Source organism: Anneissia japonica, unplaced genomic scaffold (genome assembly GCF_011630105.1).
Source record: "Anneissia japonica isolate Jap-2015-1 unplaced genomic scaffold, ASM1163010v1 scaffold287810_len224585_cov203, whole genome shotgun sequence".
Classification (NCBI taxonomy): Eukaryota; Metazoa; Echinodermata; class Crinoidea; order Comatulida; family Comatulidae; genus Anneissia; species Anneissia japonica.
Window position 1 is genome coordinate 192,041 of NW_022734652.1, and position 21,971 is coordinate 214,011.

Genomic DNA, 21,971 nt, shown 5'->3' on the forward strand with positions numbered 1-21,971 from the left:
TGACCTGGTAGATTTGTGGGGCCAACCCGAGCTGAGGGACCGGATAGAAAATAAAAAAACAAACAACAAAACGGGAATTTTTGGCGTGCTTGCTGACAGATTAGACAGTTTCGGACATGAGAAGAGAACGACGGACCAAATTCAAACGAAAGTGAAAGCATTGCGAGCCCAGTACAAGCTGATAAAAGATCAGTTGAAGAAGAGTGGTTCGGGCACGTCTGGTGTAAAATCTTTGATTGCGATCCACCCAATCACACACGCGTATATCGAATCCCGTGAAACAGAGTTGGCCAAACTCTCTCTTTACCGCTCTGCTGTTTCGACTTTCATAATTTGGAGGTCAATCCAACTAGTGTGACCGACCCAGAATTTCGAGCCTGGCTTGAAATCTCACCCGCGTTGAGTCAAGCCAGGCTTGAGACGCTAGTGTGACCGTAGCCTTTATCTCTATTAATTACTGCTTCAGGGAATTTTGTAACAAGATTAATAGTGAAGCTCATTAGTTGTGAATAGTTGATAAGAAGACTAGCACAATTAAATCAAAAACCATGTTGTAACTTCTAACATAAGTCATTGATTTTTAAAATTCAAAAGCATATCTATTATGATTTTTATCTGAAATTATAGCTAAAGTAATAAAAATGCCAAATTTTTTTGAACAACAGGTTTTTAAATTTGTCCAGCTTGGTTTTTAAATACTATACTGGTAATTTATTGAGAAACAGCAATGCCTGCTGTGATAATGACTCTTAAGTAGAGGTATTCTTCTTTGATGTTTAATTGGATTACTGAGATAAGATTCTGGCAAAACCTGGTTCACCAACCCGCCTGAATGCCCTTTTAAAGGGTTTGCTGGTAAATAGGATAGTAACAGCATGTCTGTTTTTAATTAAGGTCTGACCAAATGAGACTGGCTCTGGCAAAACCCACCGTTTGTCGCAAATTCTAATTTCACCCAAGTACCCAAAATGCTTGAGAATCAGAACATTTTCAGATTTTACACAGTATTTTGTAAAAGAAGAATAATAACAAACATGATTTTGGCGATGTTGGAAGCTGTTTTCTCTAAACCTACATGTGGCATATTCAACGAATTAAATGTATATAACTTTGCTTACTCAACCAATTTCCATCAAATAAACACTATTTTGAAGATGAATTCATGCAGAATTTAAAATACCAAAACGTTGATTTTGAATTTTTGGTCAACGTGGAGCGCTGACACAGAGCCTCACTGCTGTTCTTTTTCTTGTTCTTGTTACCAAAACTTTAAAAGTTTTAAAAGCGTCCAGCGTCGCCAGTTTTGAATGGACATGCATGAAATTTTGTTTCAGCAAGGACTGTACATTACTGCCATTTACCACTACTGTAATAGTGCATGTCGCATGAATGGCGCGGTTGGTTAAGAATGTGTTCTAAGGAACTTAAGGTTGTGAGTTCGAATCGCGTATTTAGCAAATTTGAATCGTGTAATTTTTTTTTTTCATTTTGTCAAATAGTTGTCATCCATGATCATTAAAACAAAATTAACACAGAGGCGCGATTCAAACTCGTGACCTTCGGTTAAGGATGTGTTCTAAAGAACTTAAGGTCGTGAGTTCGAAGCGCATCTTGGTATTCAATTTTTTTTGTCCAATTTTTTAATGAAGATTTTTTTTCAATTTTAAGTATTTTAACTTTGTACAAATGATAATTCTATGTAATGTTTTTTTTTTCTTGTACAAATAAACATTCTAACTATTTAAAAATTACTGTACATTATTGCCATTACCACTAATAGGGCATGTCGCATGAATGTCGTGGTCGGTTAAGGGTGTGTTCTAAAGAACTTAAGGTTGTGAGTTCGAAATACGTCTTGGTATTCAATTTTTTTCCAATTTATTTTTTAAATTTTGTACAAATGATCATTCTAAATAATGTTTTTTGTACAACTAAACATTCTAATTATTTAAAAATTTCTATCTTATTAGCTCTTCTCAAAACCCGAATATAATAACTTATTTAAGCATTGAGGAACGCGCGGACCTGGTGAGCAGTCGCTCTTGTTCCTACAAATGACTGGTTTGGCCAGAACCGGTCACAAATGACAATCATCTGTAAAGATTGTTTTTTAAATGATTCTATTGCCAGGAATTTTTTTTTTGTGATGTCTCTTTTTTACTGTTTGAATGATTGTTATTTTTTTACTGTTTTAATGATTGTCCTTTTTCACAGTAGGATCTTTTATAATCTTTTACAATGATTCTTACTATCTTTTTAACATGGAATATTTTAACATGTTGTGTGTTTTACTTAATATTTTAATATGCAGTATTTTAAATTGTACCTGGCAATGTGTGTATTCGAACAAAAAATTTCCAGTTTAATATACATTTGTGTTTTTTTATCGACAAGTCAATAAATGAACATTGATTCGTGAATCTTGAAACATGGCTGAATGTTAATTGTGGGACTTATGTGTATTCTTGATTGGTCAGTTGTTGAGTTTGAAAGATCCATTATATCAGGGGTGGGCATAAAAATCAGACGGAGGGCCTAAGTGAATTTTTGATTTAACACCGAGGGCAGTGCCCAAACTTTGATGTTTCCAGTGAGCTTCCAAAAAACCCCCCAGCACTTCTTTTGCATAACTTTATTCTCAGTTTTAATGTTACTTTTTACCTATGACTGGAGTCAGGCCGCAAAAAACAAGGTGTTTCTAGCCAATTTTGATTGGCGGGCCGCAAACATAGGGTATTTAATTCATTGTCGCTTGCCGCAAAAAAAGCCCTGACGGGCCACATGCCGCCCGCGGGCCGCACTTTGCCCACTTGTGCATTACAGTATATAGTGCAACCAGAATTAAGTGCTACAACAAGGAAGGTGGAGCAAAAAGATATGAGATGAGGAATTGACCAGCAACTTACAAATTACAATTCTAGCATTCTGACTTAAAACTAGTTAACATTTATATGAATATGTATAAATACCTTTGGTTTTATTAAAACAATTATCAAATCCTTTTACCATTTTATCCCTTTTCTCTTGGAAATGCTTTGCTGCTGGTTTTTTACTATAGCATAAAAAACAGAATTTTTCACGTCTTTGCATATTGATGGTTGTGTTTGCTTTTTTTCATTGATGTTTTAACTGCATATATGCATGCGATGGAGAAAGCTTTGTAAATATGCATTTTGACAGAAAGTTTTACATAATAAATCATTTGCCTTTGGCAAGCTGTATTTCTTGTCACTTACTGGTTTACTCCCCAGTAATTCTGATTCTGACAACCAAATCGCTTCACTCTCGTCTTGCTGGTGCATTTTCATTTTCCAGAATCTCATCTTTCCAGTACATTTTGTTTAGAATTAGTTAATCTCATTTCATCATCGAAGAACACGGCCTTGGTAAACGAGCTTCCTCCATTGTAAAAGAAGGATTTCATTATTGTTGTTGTTGTTGCTGTTGTTATATGAGCTTATTCACCTCTATTAACTTATTTTAACTGACACAACGGAATCACAAATGACTAAAATAATTTTTATAAATATTACTCGACATTATCTGCTTATGTGTCAGTTATCATATCAATGTTTGCATCATTAACCTCTACATTAAAGTGAAAGATTTTCTCATTAGATTGAACATGTTATAATATAAGTTCAATGCATGCACATGATCTGCTTCATCACTGCTACTGTCGTCACTGATGTTTTCCAGGTGACCTTTCACTTGACACATCTACCATGGGCTCGTTCATGTTTATGTTTTTACCCGTTGAATGTTAGCGGGAATATAATTCGAAGGTAGTATGAACGGGGGTAATTAAAAAAACATCTGGCCGAAAAGCAGGTTAGCCAACCCACCAAACTTGCCGGTTAAAAGTTGCCCGAGGCGAATCCTCGTGACCTCGGTGATGACATTAATGACAAAAAAAAAAATTATCGTAGTTTCTTTAACTATTTAAAGAATTGGTTAAAAAATTGGTTAAAATATCGCTACGAAACAATTACGCAATTCTATGAAGAACGCAATGCCATGAAGCGCACACAAAGGATACTATTCCCCTCAAAAATAGTACTTTTTTGACCTGTCGTGATGTGCAATCTCTAAGCCCACTACATCGCGCTGCTGATGGTAAAGGGGACTGCAACCTCTATGACAAGATCATCCCCTGACCACGTCACGGATCAGTGAGTAGACGATAAACAAATGTGGAGGCTGCTCGTTTCGAGATGAAGAAGGACTAGCCTAGGCCTAGCATTACTTCTTAATGAAGCCAATAGCAAAAGCACCAAAAGACAAATTAAATATGTCTTATCAATATTCGACAAATATATTGCGATGGGTTCTGTTGAAATTGAGGAAATAAGCAAACACTCTCTCAGACCTGCCACCTCGCCCAATCCTGTCGGGTGTCACCCGATATTTAAACAAATCTTTAGTTCCGCTTCCGATCAAATGTAATTTTCACCCGATTTCACAGGCCACCTGACCCCCCCTCCCAAAAAAAATGAATACTCCGATTTATGCATAATTTGATTGATTTGATCGTTATTATTCAACATATTCGTCGCCAGCTCGCTTCGCGGTGCAATAAACAAGCAACAATTTTCAATTTGAATGTCGCCACCAATGGCCAATGATTTGTAGTGACGTGACTTTTTTGGTATCTTGCATCTTTTGGTTAATTCTGGAAATCTCCAGATTTTTTTAAGATTCTTAAAAAAATCTCCAGATTTTCATGACCCAAGGATTGGTAGGTCTGCACTCTTTGATCGCCTAGGCCTATTTAGTCAAGTAGTAGTAGGCCTAGTATGCCTCTAATATAACAGGCTAGGAAGTAAGTACTTTTTTAGGCCTCGTTGAATCTATTAATGAGATATATAAAACAAATATTGACTGCTCTATCTTCGGGGAACAGTGAAATCTATTGACCCTTGGTGATGTAGAGACCATAGCCTATCATCCCTCGGGCCTCCACATCACCTTAGGCAATAGATTTCACCATTCCCCTCATGAATAGTCAATATTTGTATATTATGATGAGTGAAATAAAGAATGATGATAATGATGATAGTTGGACTTGTTGTACGACAGTTGTATGACGTCCTACAACACACTGAGTGCCCAGCTTTAGACTATTGCACATGCTTAAAATTATTGTTTTAAAAGAGTTAACTTCTATATTCAGTGTTGTAATTCAGCCATTGATGAATGTTAGACTATTCATCACTGAATGAAAAATAATCACGCTGGATGTTAACCTTGATAAATCAAACCATTATTGTTAGCTTAGTAATATTAGAAATATATTGCAGTTGACATTGTTCCCAGTGCAGCACAAACGTATTTGCTATGAAATGGATATTCCTAGGTCAACCTAAGAACACAGCAATAGCACAGACCTAGATCTTTTGAAATGTTCAAAAATCTTTTGTAGTATATGATTTTTATTTTCTCTTTTCTCTGTTAGGCTTATAAAAAGAAATTGTATGGTCCCAAGATTGTGTGGTTTCTAATTGGATGGTACCCTGACAATTGGTACGCAGAATATGATCCGAATATCAACTGTACTGCAGATGAACTGAAGATTGCACTGGAGAATCATTTCACAACGGAAGGAATGATGCTCAGTCCTGACCCGACTCCTTCAATATCAGGCATGGTAAGCATAGTCTGTAGGCATAGATATTAAGGAATGACCAGACTCCATTTTGTTGCTGGCATGGCACAGTCTGTAGGCCTAATGACAGTGATGAATGATGCTCAGTCGTTACTCGTTTTCTATTTACTTTAAGTGGATTTTTATGATCTTTGATATCATGCCTCCCCCCCCCCCCCCAAAAAAAAAAAAGAAAAGCAAAACAAAACCACTGCCACCGCTGGCTTTATCACCAAAGCACATCTGGTTCTGTGTGATTGTGGTCGACATGAATGTAGAGGTTCCAAGTTGGAAGAAGTCAATTCTGGGAAATTGGGTAAAATGTACTTTCAAAATAATAGGAAAGTAGTAAAAACAAAGAAAATATTATGAATTAGCAGAAGTAGGATTGTTATCCAGGAGATTTTTGCTTGCAAGAATGCAGGAGGTTGTCCCGAATTCTGGGACACCCACAATACCTGCAACTTGCGAGATTACTGGGACCCTGTGGATTCATTCAAACATCCATAAAAAATATATCCAATCACTCAAAGCATGATCATAGCTTCTATAAGGTCACTAGGATCAAGTTTTTGACACAGCTAATCAATTTTTGTGTCTGCTGCCCCCAACGGGGATGTAGACACTGGCATGATGTAGCAATTAAAGATGGCGGAAAAGGGTAAATCCGGTTTAGGCATTATGGGTACTACTACCACGAGGTAGGGGGCGCTCTACTGACAAACGAATAGCGTTCGGAACTCCAACAAAATTGCGTTCGAAACTCGAACACGCGTTATTGAGACGCAGCACGTGTTCGCCACGATCGCCTTTTACCGTCATTTGAAGGACGCCCTCTAGAATATGGTAGTACTCTTCTTCATGATCAATGACATAACGTGGGAACTCCAAGAGTTACTAATTTTTAAAGTGTTTTTAGTGCAATATAGTAGTAGGTCTATACGGAATATTATGAAAGAAAATTTTCATGAAAAATCCAGATACACTACAATAATACACACATCTGCATATTGAAGAACATAAGATAAAATTTTAAAAACAAAAACTCCTGTATAAGGCAGTAGACACACGCTCCGGCTTGGATTCTATTTTTAAATTTATTACTAATCTGAAAAGATTACTTGCATATATTTTCAAATTTATGGTAATGACCCATATTAATGACTCCATAAATATCCATTAGAGTTGAATATGATACAGTAATCAATTATTATCATTGCACCATCTATACAGTACAGTAGATCATCAGTGTTTGGCTATTCACCAAATTGTCAGACTAAAAAGGAGAAAAAAATTTCCTTTGTTAAAAAAGAGAAAAACTGCTAAAATGTCTCAGAACAGTTTAAAACTAGCCTAACATTTCCAAGCTAGGCCCCGGAAGGGCTTTGTCCTTAGAACATGCTGGTTTTTGTCGGTGTCAGACTCTGCCAGAGACAGCTTTGCCATCCCCTATTTGTCAGGAAAATTGTAATGATGCAGCACAGGATTTGTTGTATCATAACTAAAAAAACATCTTGTAATAATAGTTTATAAAGCATATTATTATTATTATTATTATTATTATTATTATTATAATAATTATTATTATTATTATTATTTTTATTATCATTATTATTTTGATTATTATTATTATTTTGATTATTTTGATTGTAGCCCCTGAATACCAGCTTAAGCTATAAGGGTCACCTTCTATAAATATAGTGTAAGAAAAAGAAAATCTTTTTACAACCAATCCTAATTTTGTTCAAATTTCAGGTGCTCAATGGAAAGCACAGGTTTTCGTTTGCGTGCAGATTAAATTACAGAATTACATTAAATATATAGTAAATAAATATGAAATGAAAAATGTAAGTAAGCAAGATTTGATAAAAAGTCAACTACCCACTTCAGGAATTGGTGATTACATCTATAGAATTCTCTTGTCATATTCAGTTAAAAAATGAAGGCTTTTAGAGCGCCTACACCATGCACAAGCTTATACCCAAGCTCTCATATATCAGAAATTTGTCAGAATTCACAAGCTCAATAATCTCTAAATTTTGTCAGGCCGTTCAATCTGCCATGGATCATACATATAAAGATTATATTGAACATAACATAATACCATGGATAAATATTTGCATCAATATAAAGAGTATGAGAGAGGGAGAGAGCATTTAATTTCAGCTAGTACTGTATTTAAAAAAGAAAGAAAAATGAGGCAGCAGATAGTTGTTAACTTTTAAATAGCCACTAATTTTATTTTTAATGTTTATTTATACTATATATTGGTTTTGTTATTAGTTTATTTTTTTTATTTACAATCCTGGCCCAGGATTTATCAATCTCAGATTATCAAATGTCTTAAGTCAAAAAAGTTAAGATGTCCCTAAGCAAATATCTTAAGCTGATTTATCTAACCATTTAGCAAAATCTTAGCTTAAAAGGCCTTAGATAGCACATGCATACAATCAACTTTTTAATTTTAAGCAATTTTTAAGCTAAACAACATTGCAAAAGTGAAAAAAATGGACTTAAGACAAATTAAGCTGATTTCTAGTTTGATAAATCTGCCCCCTGGTGTTTATCTCTTGATGCATTTGGTAACAAAAACCAAAGACACTGTAAATTCCAAGAAGAAAAATGCATAATCAGCCTCGTCTAGGGTTTTTTTTAACAGTCTGGTATCTACCACTCTATTAATGTTTGGGTATAGCTTGACAATTTGTAATGAAACTTATGTAAGCTTATTTCCTTTTTGTATTGAGCTTCAAGGCTGTAAGAAGTGGTCCAGCTTGTCTGGTTATGGCCGGACCAATAATTCACCAACCACTAATGTTTATATGCCAAATTGTCCTTTTGAGGTAACATCATTTGAGACATGTGGCAAAATGGCTAAGTTGTAGCAAAAAAGTGAAATTCAATTAAGTCATTGGTTTTTTCAGATACTTGGATGTGTAAATGAGAAGTTATTCATTGAAATTAAACATTTCAGGCCTAAGTTATTCGAAAGTGAAAGTAAAGCACTACAGGAGTCAAGATAAACATGATTTTGAGTAATTGCCTTCCAAAGTTATTTGTGCATTATCAAAATAACGTTAAATAAACAATTTGTTGACCACTTCCAGAAATAATACTTTGGGAAATGATTATTAAAGACATTAAAGTGTAGATATATAATAAAAAACAATTTTGGAATTTTAGGTAATTTTTTGAGCTCCATATTTTATAGCTCATTTACTCAATACTGGCCTATGCGACAACTTAACCATTTTGCCCTAAAAATGTCTCATTTTTCCTGAGGTCCGGTTCTTTCTGCCGTTTCTACACTATATCAGCACATACACCCACACCACACACTCCCACGCAGAAAGTCAAAACTATTTAATAGATTATTTGAAAATATGCCGCTCAGAAAGAGTCTTTATAAAAATTTCAGAAACTTATTTAATTTGCACAGACCTGGCAAGTCTTCATATTGAATATACTAAATTTTAAAAGATAATTCACAGTACACTGTGTGCTTTGACAACTCTTCATTCAATGATTGTACATTTAGTGTAAAATTGTTATTTTTTTTATATTTAATTGACATAAACATGAACTTTGAAAATGCCTTTAATGGTAAGATGCCTAAAAGGGTGCTACAATAGATTTCTTCCAGATTTGTGCAGACATCTTTTCGGTAAATCGTAACAAACATTTTGTGTATACTCAAATTTGTATACAATTCAAATGCCCAACAGTAGTATAGCACAAATCTTATAAATTGTAATCTTTTTTCTTTGGATTCTTGAGTCTTTGTAACTTTATAAGGTCAGGCTCACACTAGAGCCCTTGTATCTGGATCTGGAGCTAACCGTTAGCACCTGTGTGAGAACACCTGATTTTTATCATTAACCAATTAAATACATGCATTTCCCATTACCAGTTTCCTATTGACCAATCATCCCACCATAATCTTTCTTGATATCTGGATCAGGATTTTTTGCTGCACGGGTGAGCGCGTATGTTTGTAATCTGGATCCTACTAACAGTTAGCTGCCATGTATGAACATAGCCAATGACTTTGCTCAATTTTTTTTTCTTTCTGAATTTGTGGCATCCTCTAAAATTTTCTTCATTACCGTTAAGTTCCTGATATTATTTAAATGCAATTAATTACAATTTTATATTTATATAACTGATGTTTTCAGATATTTTTTACTTAATGCCTTTTGATAAAACTATTTTATATTTAAATTTCTAGTGCAATTCAAATTGTGACGTATTTCGATTAATGTGTTTTTATATTTTTTGCCAAATGGAGTACGAATTTCCAATATGTTTTGATGGACAAGTTTATCTTATCATCATCTTATGTTACATTGTCATAATAAATAGATATTTGGCATTTAACCTAATAATCATATTTTATATACAAATTTTAATTACAGAATGCTGAAATATTTAAAGAACGTATGGCAGTGGCCCTCCATGGCAAAAATCCATCTGATGTTACTGGTTACCCAGAATCCCCTCTTAGCTATGATGCAGTATGGGCCATTGCATTAGCTTTGAATAAGTAAGTCAAAATCGTTGAGTACACTTATAGTGGGAATGTTCTCTTGCAATTCATGTACCGTATTATATCTTCAGTTGCTCTTTAACTGGGAGGTAATTTCAATAACGTTTATCATGCTACATAACAAAAAAGATTCTAATTCTTTAGTTGCATTTACAAGAAATTGCTTGCAATAAAAAAAAAACATTTGATTTAAGATACTGGTAATGTTATCAGAAGACTATTCCACTGTTTAGCCGACAGGCAAATTATCAATCAGCCAGCTTGTAGTCTAATGAAAGTAAATTTATAAAAATTATAAATGCAGAATTAATATGATCATGAAGTAAATTACGATTTTGAAACACAAATAAAGCAACTTTTATTATAGGATCTTGTAAATCTTAATTTACGATTGTTTGCATGGTGATTTATTCCTTTGAATCAATAACATTTATATTTGAAAGAGGGAGACATTAGGGAGACATTAGTTTGATCGCATTAGACTGATAAGAAAAATATTAATAATTATGATAATTAATGGATAAATTGAAAAATATTTTACATTTGTATTTCATAATTATGTTAAAAGTTTGAATTAATTGAACTGAAATTTTCTTTTTCAAAGTTGCACAAATCCAATATACAATGTAATAAAATAAGCATGAAAGATGACCACCAGGACTGAAAAAAGTGTGCGACCGACACTCAGAGCATTTACCCATGTTCCTGAAGGCATTTTTCTGTTTTTTCCAACAAAGTACTAATTTTTTCAAAATTGCATTTTATGGATGCTCTTCCATCATCATTGAGACTCATGTGATTTTATAGATTATATTGAGTATTTCTAATACTGTTTAAAAAACTTATTACTATTATAGCAGTCTCTGGGTTGAGCGGCCTGAACATGTTTTCTAATTTACTTGATATTTGCTGCTATATTTCTTTGATTTGATTGATTACATAGCAACAATTATTTAAATATAGGCCTATTCGACAAAAACAGAGTGCAACATTATTAAGGTTAGATATATAGGCCTAAGCATAACAAAAAATATTATTTTAGGCTTGTTCTAGCATGCCGTATAACATACTTAAAGCCCCATTCCCAGCAAAATTTCACTAAAAAATGACTTTTTTTAGAAAATATTCATTTGCATTACTCTAATTATTACAAATCATGGAAAAATATTGGCATGAATTTTAGTTTACGCAAAAGAATAAAAAAAAAAGAGAAATACAGACTATTTCTCATAAAATATTACCATTTTCTGGACGAATTCATCGTTACTAGGCAAATTCAGAGGTTGTAGATCGCATCCACTGGAATACTCTCGCTTTTATGTATACTTTTATACAGTCAATAAAGTGCGCCCTCTCTAATGAGATTACTTTTTGTACTTCGCATCTCGCACAATACGGTCGTTCAGTTAGGCTGAGATATGTTTGTCAAAATCTCAGTCAGAATCAGTTTTTTAACAAATTTGAAATAATTCCTATGAAATATTATATTTCACAAGCGTCAATACTAGCAACGGAAAATATCATGTCGGCCGTTTTTATGTGTGATAACAGAACCTAAAATCGAGGTAAGGCTAGGCCTAGCCAGCAGCGTTGGATAGGCTAATGTTTTCGGCGCCTACGATATTTCTTCTCACCACCTATCGCAAAATCAACATGAAAAATTCATCCGCATTTATTTTTTGTGTGGAACACAAAAAATCAAATTTCAGTCTTATTTTACATTTTTTTCATTCTTAGGAATGTCTAAATTCAGTTAAACTAGCAATTCCGTATTATATTTATAAATCTTTATAACATTATACAAAAATTAGATTTTTCTTAAAAATTGAAATTTTGCTGGGAATGGGGCTTTAATACTGAGTACTGAATACTGACAACTTTATTGGTCCAAAGGAAATTTGTGGTGTTGACAAAGCTCATGAAAATTACAAAAAATACATTTAACAAGCACATTAAAACTCAAGTACATATTCTATGATATTGTTATATATTGCATTGTAATTTAAAAGTTGGCCTATAGGGAGTTATTAAGATATTATTTTTAATGGTATTAAAATGTTTAGATTAAAATAAATAAATATTTGAAAATAAGTTAACATATTAGCCATTAAAAGTAAGAAAGAAAACCATTAAAAACTATCCTAATTTAAAAGCTTTTAAAAGAGTTCACATTAAAATTGAGTCAAAATATACTAAAAAGTTAGGCCTACATATAAAATTCAGAAAAGTTTCATTGAATTGCACATTTTATAAAAAGTATATATCAAATTACTGGTCTTAGTTGATGTAATTACACATCTAGAAATTTGTTAATGTTTAATGTTTCCCTAAATAAATAATCAGAGCCAAAAATGGCCTGCGGGCTGCCATTTTAGAACCCCTGTTTTCAGGTGATTAGCTACCACCATGTTATTGCTTCCTTTGCAGGACTTCAAACAGTCTAGCAGAACGGGGTCTAAGTCTTGAGAGCTATACTTATGGCAATAAGCAAGTGGCTGATGAGATCTACTCTGCACTCAATTCTTCAAGATTTAAAGGACTTTCGGTAAAATGTTTAATTTGTTATTTCTTATGGAGTAGAGCTCACAACTTCTTGGGAGGTGTTGTACTATTGATGTTAAGACAACATGATGTTATTGCTTGTCAACAGATGATATTTGGTGTATTTTGGTATTAATGCCATCATTATTACTGGTACTAATTGGCACCAAATCACTACACCTTCTTTTAACCTCAAAGTGTAAATAAGTCACAGGATAATTTACAGTGGAATTTAGACACTGTACCTTCAATTCACTTCCATTATGTACAGTAATTTAAGCCCTTGCAAAATGTTCTTTCTGGTGCTTATTGAGTCATTGTTTATGGTCTGTTGATCCCTGCATGCAGGGATAGATTCTGTAGCAATCCACACAATTAAATGTATGTTACTGTACTACTTCGGATCTGCAGAAGTCACCCCTCCCAGCATCCACCACTCCTTAAGTGACTTACACTGTGGGTGTGGTCCGTTGACAGAAATGTCTATGATATGCGTTGGTAATGTGTCTACCTCACTATGCTGAAGATGGCCATACCAGCGAAGGTGGCTGTGGCATATCAAAAACGCCAAAGTGGGGGGTGGGCTTCTGCCCATACACATTGCGCTCTCTCTACCCAAACCTAGTTCCTAGGGTAGAGGGCACAAAGAAGCCATAGCCAGGGACCCCAGTCCTCTTTATTACACCACTGCTATGTGTGCAAACATTATGCTAGTGGGTGGGGGGAGGGAGGGGATAGACAAATTTGTACACTTTTACATATAAAAATATTGATTCAAAATAACTTGCAATATATAAAATAATACTAAAATTATAATGTAACCATGGATATAATATTCATTTTTAAGCAGCCAGGTACATTACATTAATTGACTTCACAATAAAGAATGGTTTTGCAAAACATTTTTTATACACTTAAAAACGTACCAAAAATGAGTACATGTGCTGTTTGTACACTTGTGAAAATGTTGATAATTTGAACGACCCTTAGCTATGTATGAAATATACTGCTCCACATTAATCATACAGTTTACACTTTATCTCGTGTTATTTTCTCATCACACTTTTGGACTATAAGTTTTATTTTTAATAAATAAATATAAAGTGTGTTTGATTATTATGAGCTTTGTGTTTGATTATTATGAGCTTTCTTGTTGCTTTGTCAGGGTACTGTTGTATTTTCCTCTACTGGTGATCGACTGGCCACAATGCAAATTGAAAGAATGATCAGTAAGTACAAATTTAATAATTTTCATACTGGGATTCATGGCACACAGAGTAGTCAAACGAAAATATAGGGGCGTTGAAATGTATTTTAATTTTAGTTATAGAAATCTACTGAAGTTAGTTTTCGACAATTTCAGAAATACCAATTTTCTATGTCTTCTGTTCACCCTACTGTTTTGCCTAAACACCAATATATAATTCTTTCATGTTCCTTTTTGACCTGGCCTAGTGAATGCCTATTGAGTTATTATTTCTAAAAGAATACATAGATGAATCCTTAATAGGAAATTACAGCCAGGACTTACCCCATGAGGTCAAGTGCGAGGCAGAATGGTTTAGAATGGTCAAACTTGTGAATTTAGACCACAATGTAAGGAAGTGGTTGAATTAGCAAATTAAAATTTTTAATTAATTTATTTCATTTATTAATTAATTGTTTTAGGACAAGGCCAGGAATATGCCAAACAGCCAACTTTTAAAGCAGCAATATCCCTTCGCAAGACATAAACACAAGATTTGTACATGGAGTTGTATGTCACTTTTATGCTCTAATCTATTTTGATAACTTTCAATTTTTAAATGAATGTTGTTAATTTAAGCTGGTTTGAACTGTATTTATATTTTTTTTTATTGTATTCTCAGATGGAACGTACCATAAATTAGCTTATTACGATATTGTTCAAGACAATCTCACCTGGGTGATGAAGGCCACTTGGCCAGGTGAGAATAGCAACCCAAGATTTGCCAGGTGTGTTCCTTTTACCCTGTCTCTTATACACATCTATACTCGTACGCTGATGAAGTAGTAGGTGCTACCGAAAATTTCGTACCAATAAAATTCAATGTCTCAATTAAGTCAAAGTGTTGCAGTACTTTCATGTCTGTCAACTATTCTATATATATATTTGGCGAGTATACTCATCCCTGGCACATACACACACACATATATACAGTATGTGTGTATATGTACAGTAATTGGTAAGTTTAAATTATATTAACAGCTGTGCAATTTACACTTCAAAAATTAAAGCAATGCTCACATTCAAGATTCAAAGATTCAAGATAATTTTATTGAAGTTACATTCCACTGGCAGTGTTACGTGTTAATAACATATATAGTAATAATAAATAAAAGATAACTAAGGATATGCAAATATAAAAACAGAAAATCAAACATCATTAAACAATATTACACTTTAAACATAATTAAGTTAGGCCAAAAATTGCACTTAAACAACAGTTATTATTATAATTATGAAGGTGAATTAATAGTGTAGTTTTATATATCGCCATATCCATCAAACATAAGATACTTAGGGCGCTTGATATGTGGACTAGGAACTCGATCCTTTACCCCTAAAGGTCCCTTCGTGTCTGTGCTACCTGTAATCCGGTACCAGCAACTCTCGTCGTCCACCACAGGGGCTGTCTGTTCCAGTACACCTGGGTATCCCCCTACTCATCTCGAATGATGTACTGGGTTCTTTTTAGTGCACACGAGCCATTGTATACACTGGGCCTACGGTTTATAGTCCTTATCCGAGAAGACTCATTCTACCACCAGAGCATGTCGCTCAACCAGTGGCGATATTATGGCTGTAGCTTGCAGCGCCCCTGCTAGCCGCTCATCCATATAACTCACCTTAGAATTGTAGCCTAAAACCCACTGGTTCTACTCTTTCCCTGTAAATGATATCAGTATAGTTATATTCATTTACTGTGTATTTGTAGGTGGGAAGATTCCCAAAGATGGAGTACAGGAGATTATTGAGTATCAGTTAATAAGCAAGAAGCTGTATATTCCAGTGTGTATATTGTGCAGCATTATTATCATCTTCGCATTCATTTTCCTCGTTTTCAACATCCTTTTCAGCCACACTCAGTAAGTATATTCAACTCCATTACTACTGAAAAGAATATAGACAAACATTTATGAAGAAGAAAGCATTAGAGTTGATGAACGTAATTGAGTCTTGCTTTCAAGGGTATTGGTAATGTGTATTGACCTAGATAATTGTACTCTTAAATATTATATATTCATAAATGTTATAACTACCTACACATAATGAATCAAAATTGTAAATATAGTTAAAAAATCATATATTTGCTATATTTGTATTTGTAATGTGTATGAAATCAAATATACATAGGTAGCAATAATACAGTACTGTATGGCCTAAAAATATATACAGTATATAAATTGTACTTGTTTAGCATCACATCCATTTAAAAAACCATATCAAACATCAAACTGGTGAACCACAGTTTGCAGTAGCCTATATTAGTGATTCCTGTTTATAATTGTTTAACCCTGGCTTTAAAAGATTTTTTACAATTAATTTGTTTCATCTGTACAATAAATCTGTTTATAATTTGCTTTTTTATAATGGCATAAATACTTTAAATACAACTTTAGTAAGGATTTCTTGGCCGATATACAAATGAAAAATCACGGGTCGAAAAATCAGAAATGGTAGGTGATGGTAAAGTTATTAGCTTTGATCTTATAGAAACAAATTCCTTGCTAATTAACTTAATTTTTATAAAATACTATCTTTGCAGTCTTTTCTTATATCAATAATTTCTGAAAGCAAATTCAATTGTAAATCACATGTTTTTTTGAAAGTTAATAACATGTTGCCCAGAGTAAAGAACAAATAAATAAATTAATACAATGTGTGATTTATTTAAAGTAGCAATTCAAAGTCTTATTTTGGTTTTATGATATTCCTCAAATTCTTTGATGGGAATGTACTGTGCACACGTCTGGTAGGGCAAACATCATTTCGTATTATTATTATTATTATTATTATTATGCATTGGTTTTTTCATTTAATACAGGTATTTAGAATGTTCCCAAGCAGGTGTTAACAACATCATGGTTCTAGGCTGTCTCCTGTGCTTAATGTGTGTGTTTTTGTTTGGCTTGGATGGGCAGTATTTGGAGAACAGTATGGTCCAACTTCCCAAGATTTGCCAGGTGTGTTCCTTTTACCACCTGGTCATAGGTGTTATTGTCGCTTTGGATATATGTATTTAGGAATTCCTAATGCAATTAAATATGACTTTCTACAGTACTCATTCATACATTATTAAGTGATATATAATTGTATATTCTTTTGTTATTTTATACTTGTTTTTTTACTTAATTAAAATAAAATTAATAACAAAAAAACTTAAGAAGTTAATTTAAGTTTGGTATAAAGAATTTGATGAGACTATAAATGAAGTTTGATACCAAATATCTCACAAAGATGAGAGCTTTCATAAAATGTTATTTATAGTGGATTAAGAAAACTAAAGTAACTTTGTTTCTATATTGCTATTATTAATATTAGTTTTATTTTTAAGCAAATGTGTTTGTTTGCAGAGTACTACCTGGTTACTTAGCATTGGATTTAGTCTTGGTTATGGAGCCCTATTTGGTAAGATCTGGATGGTCCACCAATTGATTACTAAGGAGAAGAATGTTAAAGATGACAAAACAAAGAGACGAAAAGTTAGCATAGAGGTAACCCTCCTTTCTCTTCACTTATTTGCTGTAAATCAATGAACTTACACATTGATTCATTTATTATCAACATCATTAAAATCATAAAGCGCTTAGAGGCCTTGTTGGCATTATAAGCGCTATATAAATCTAACATATTATTATTATAAACATTTTTATTATTGTTAGTTTTAGTGGTTTATATAAAATATTCATTATTGGGTTATATAACATGTTACTGCTACTTCAGAGGCTCAAAGTCTCCCACGAGTCTCCTAGCATGGTTCCCATACTCCTGGGACCTAAACCTGTCTCCCGCAAATTCACAATTTATTATTTGCATGTATCTGTGTTACAATTATCTCCCTGATGTAACCACACTTAGCAAACTACAATTAATAATCCCATTAAATCAGCTCTCGGGGAAGTAAACTTCCACCTAGCGGCCTCTGCTTCCCCTCATTATTATTTTACATTGCAAATAATTCATCTGGAGATTACTAATGACGTCTCTTTAGCCCAGATTTTTCGTGGCTGAATATGAAAACACTGCTTTCTTGCTGCGTGTGTGGAATGTATGTACAGTAGTGTTAGGTTTTAAAAATTGGATTTGGTCTGGGAATTGACTATTAACATTAAAGCACGGATGGGCATTAAAATGGGTCGGAGCTCAGTTTTTATGTTACCTTTTACATATATTCGCATCAGGTCTTAACAGTAAAGGGTTTTCTAGCCAAAGGTGGTAGGCGGGCTGTACACATAGGATTTTTAATTTATTTTCTTTGGTGGCAACAATTTTCCCATCCGGCCGCACATGATGAAATAATTAATTTTATTATTATTGTGATTGCTATTTGTTTTTCTTTTAACAGATTGTTCCAACTTGGAAGATTTACACATTAATTGGTGTGAAAGTTATCCTGGACATTGTTATTCTGATCATTTGGCAATCTATAGACCCATTAACATTAAAGCCAAAGAGCTTCGGAACTAAGGACGATAAAGAAAAAGATGAAAAGATCAAAGAAGTTCTAGAAATGTGTGAATCAAATTCACTTAAAATCTGGTTAGGTATGAGAACATGGTTATGAAGTGTTTGTCACTCACTAGCTTTCTAACTTTCCAAATTAATTAATATACCATATTCTCAAGGCCTTTCTTCGAATGGTATATATCTTATTTTGGTCATTTGGTTTCTTTGGTGTGTTGCACGTCACCAAGAATAACCCATAAAAGCCTAAATAACCCATAAAAGCCTAAAAGTCTCATTTTCATTTAGGTCCTTGTGTTGGCAAGGACAGCTGGGCTATATTTGTACCAGAACATTGGCCTGAAAATGTGACGAACGCCAAATTGGCCAGGGCTTTTTCATACTAGCCTTTACTCAGACCTGTCTCTCCAGTAGGGCCCAAAGAACTCTTAACTGTGTCACCGCTTTTAGAAGGAAAAAAATTATTGAGATAGTTAACACTGTCATAAATGTGCTACCAACTAATTTTGTTAATTATGATTTTTTTTTATAGGTACATTGTATGCCATCAATGGACTTCTTTTACTTTTTGGAATTTTTCTTGCGTATGAAACTCGTAATATGGCTGTCAGAGATATCAATGACTCCAAATATGTTGCCATGGCAATATATAATGTTGTGGTAAGGTTTTTTGGCAAAAACATTATTTTGATAGAATATGTATTACGCATACTTAGAATATAACCTATTCAATGAAGTATAAACATTTGTACCCTTCGGCACCCAGAAGTTGTATATTCTCATAATATATTTTCTCTTCATTTATTTATGCAGACAAACCCTTTTGCAATCTCCCACAGGCCACATATCCCAAAAACCCACACAAATACACCCACTCGTGCATACACACAACAAAGGTAGCGGAACACAGCTTACTGACAATTGAAAGTTAAATTCTTGTTTCAATTCTATCCACCATGATCTATGCATTTCAGCTATAGAGGTTTAAAATGTAAGTTACCATTTAAGTAAAGTTTTGGGGCATCCAAATCTTTTGGGCTGCTAAATCTTGTATAGGACACTTGTTCCTCTTCAGCATCGCCCTTTTGTATTTGAGGAAATAAATATATTATTATAATCTCTATCAAAAGGACCATTAAAGCTATAGATGAGAGCAACTAGCTCAGACGGCTAAACTGGTTGTTACCACTGCATGTGCGCTGTCGAACTGTGAAGATCTCTTGGTTCCCGATTCAATTCCCATCACATGCTCTCCTTGTGTTTCAGCTGGAGAGCTGAAATGCAATTTACGATAGCGCACTTCCTTTCAGATAAGATGTTTGAGCCATTGGTCTCATGTGCAGTTGGCCCATGTGTACATTAAAGAACGCAGTACATTCTTTGGAAAACAGTAGGGGATTGTCTCCCGGTGTATGGCCCACCGTCCATCCATCCATTGGTACATTGACCTTTACAGAGCTCTTTACTTTTGGTACTCTTGTAACCCTTGTTCAGTTCTGTTTGCTTTAGCCCTTGTGAAGCTGTATAGGCGTTTCAAATGATGGCATTTACAGTCCCATCTCTCCGTATTCAGATGTTTTGGAATGTCTTTGTTAGCTCATGTAAACATCAAAGCCACTCATCGACATGCATGTACACTTCATACGACAACTTTTAATACTCCATGTTCACATATAACATTAAATTTCATTATAGATTTTTGATATGTTTAATTGATTTTATTTTAGGTACTTTGTATAATCACAGCTCCTGTGACATCAATTATTAGGACGCAACCTAATGCAGTGTTTGGCTTTGTCTCATTCTCCATCATAATATGCTGTGCTATAACACTGGGCATCATTTTTGTGCCAAAAGTAAGTAATTTGTTACCAAGATATTCTTGAAATCTGTATTTAAAAAGTAGATGATGCCAATCTAAGTGGAAGTCATGATTTCTCAAAGATTTTAGGTGTATAATGGTTGTTTAAATTATATAAATAAATTTCTCTTGTATTTGCTTTATATTTCACATGGCAGCCCTCTGATTGGTCTGTTATACATCTGTCCTTAAAGAATAGCATCTATCATTTCATGATATATGCAAAGTGATGCTTTGTTTGAACTGTATTTAAGATTAGGTTTGTTTGTATTCATTCAATTTCCAACTTTATGTATATTTATGTAATTGTGATATGTTGGCCCGATTGAGGATAACATCTAAATCAAATTGACTGATTCATTTATTCAGGTTTTAACATCAAATCATTCCTTTTATAGGAGTTTTTACAAGCTTTATGAAAATGAATATGGTGACATTATTAAATTTTTAGACAATCCATCCCCCAGAGTAGCATATATGTCACCACAGCGTAGGCGATTCATGTCTGCATGAATCAAAGGTCATATTTAGCTTGTACAGTATATTGTCAAGAATGTTTGAGGCATGAATGACGATAATGATGTATTGGTATTCCTTATTGTTTTCGTAAAGTTGCGAAATCTCCCTAATAATATAAAAATAAATTATAAGTGCTCAAATTTTATTTATGTCTGTATTTTGATTATGTTGTTGTCCACAGGTTTGCTAGAAGCAAACACTTTGTCTATGTTTCTAGTCCTTATGATTATGATATCATTTTACAGATACTTTACCTGAATAAGAATCCATCAGGTGACTATAACAAAGCATACCTTCAACACCTTCCAAGCAAAGAAGATACAGAAAAACAAATAAAATTAACATCAGAGAATGAAGGAATCAAGAGACAGATAGCAGAGGTACTGTACATTCTCAAATCAAGCATGCCTTATAATTGTTTTCGTGTGTTCAATTGTTTGCCATGCATAGTAAAGGAAGGTGCAGCGTTAAAATTTCTTTGAATATATAGCAATTTTCTAATATCTTTAAAGACAAGTCTAACAAAAATGTCACAAAAATTATGAAGAAATATTGTTGAAATGTTTGCATGGCAAAGTAATAATATATTTAATGCTTGCAGTAGACCACGTAGAGTACTGAAAAGAACTTTTGTTTGTTGAGAATGTCTGGACGTTTTGATTGAGTTGCTTCAAAGAAGACACATAAATAATTTGATAGTTAATGCCATCCCAAAACCAGTATCAGTGACCAAAAAATGAAGATTGACTTTTTAATATATTCTTATTCTTCACCTGGTAACCTTTAAAGTGACGTGGCATTTACTGAAATCAAGATACTGTTGCCAAAGTTATGGCTTCTCTGTACTGACATATACCATACTGCCTCATTCTTATGCTAATTACTCAGTTTAACATTTAGCGACAGTACGCTGGTTTTGGAATGGCAATCCTCATATACTTATTTAATATTCAGTTCTGGTACAAAAAAATCCTCTTTTTTTGTACTTGCTTATTAGTTCTGTTGAAAGAGCTTATTAGTATTCATGATTTATTCCCTTTCATGTGTGTGTAGAATGAGAATAACAAAGTATTCTTCAATTAACTATCAGTGATTATGCATAATAGGTAAAGGGTAAAGGTAAAAGTGAAAATATCAAAATGACACCCGAGTT

General features: G+C 33.6%; 1 protein-coding gene across 1 annotated transcript in view; it reads left to right on the plus strand.

The window, feature by feature from the left end:
• Nucleotides 1-21,971, plus strand: part of LOC117116433 (gamma-aminobutyric acid type B receptor subunit 1-like) — a 68,383-nt gene that overhangs the window by 42,282 nt on the left and 4,130 nt on the right. The window contains exons 5-16 of the mRNA XM_033260470.1: nucleotides 5,456-5,647; nucleotides 10,060-10,187; nucleotides 12,618-12,735; nucleotides 13,897-13,960; nucleotides 14,600-14,677; nucleotides 15,689-15,839; nucleotides 16,799-16,937; nucleotides 17,328-17,468; nucleotides 18,320-18,518; nucleotides 18,971-19,098; nucleotides 20,166-20,294; nucleotides 21,064-21,198. Of these exons, the coding sequence (XP_033116361.1) occupies nucleotides 5,456-5,647; nucleotides 10,060-10,187; nucleotides 12,618-12,735; nucleotides 13,897-13,960; nucleotides 14,600-14,677; nucleotides 15,689-15,839; nucleotides 16,799-16,937; nucleotides 17,328-17,468; nucleotides 18,320-18,518; nucleotides 18,971-19,098; nucleotides 20,166-20,294; nucleotides 21,064-21,198 (1,602 nt within the window). The remainder of the gene's footprint in view (nucleotides 1-5,455; nucleotides 5,648-10,059; nucleotides 10,188-12,617; nucleotides 12,736-13,896; nucleotides 13,961-14,599; nucleotides 14,678-15,688; nucleotides 15,840-16,798; nucleotides 16,938-17,327; nucleotides 17,469-18,319; nucleotides 18,519-18,970; nucleotides 19,099-20,165; nucleotides 20,295-21,063; nucleotides 21,199-21,971) is intronic.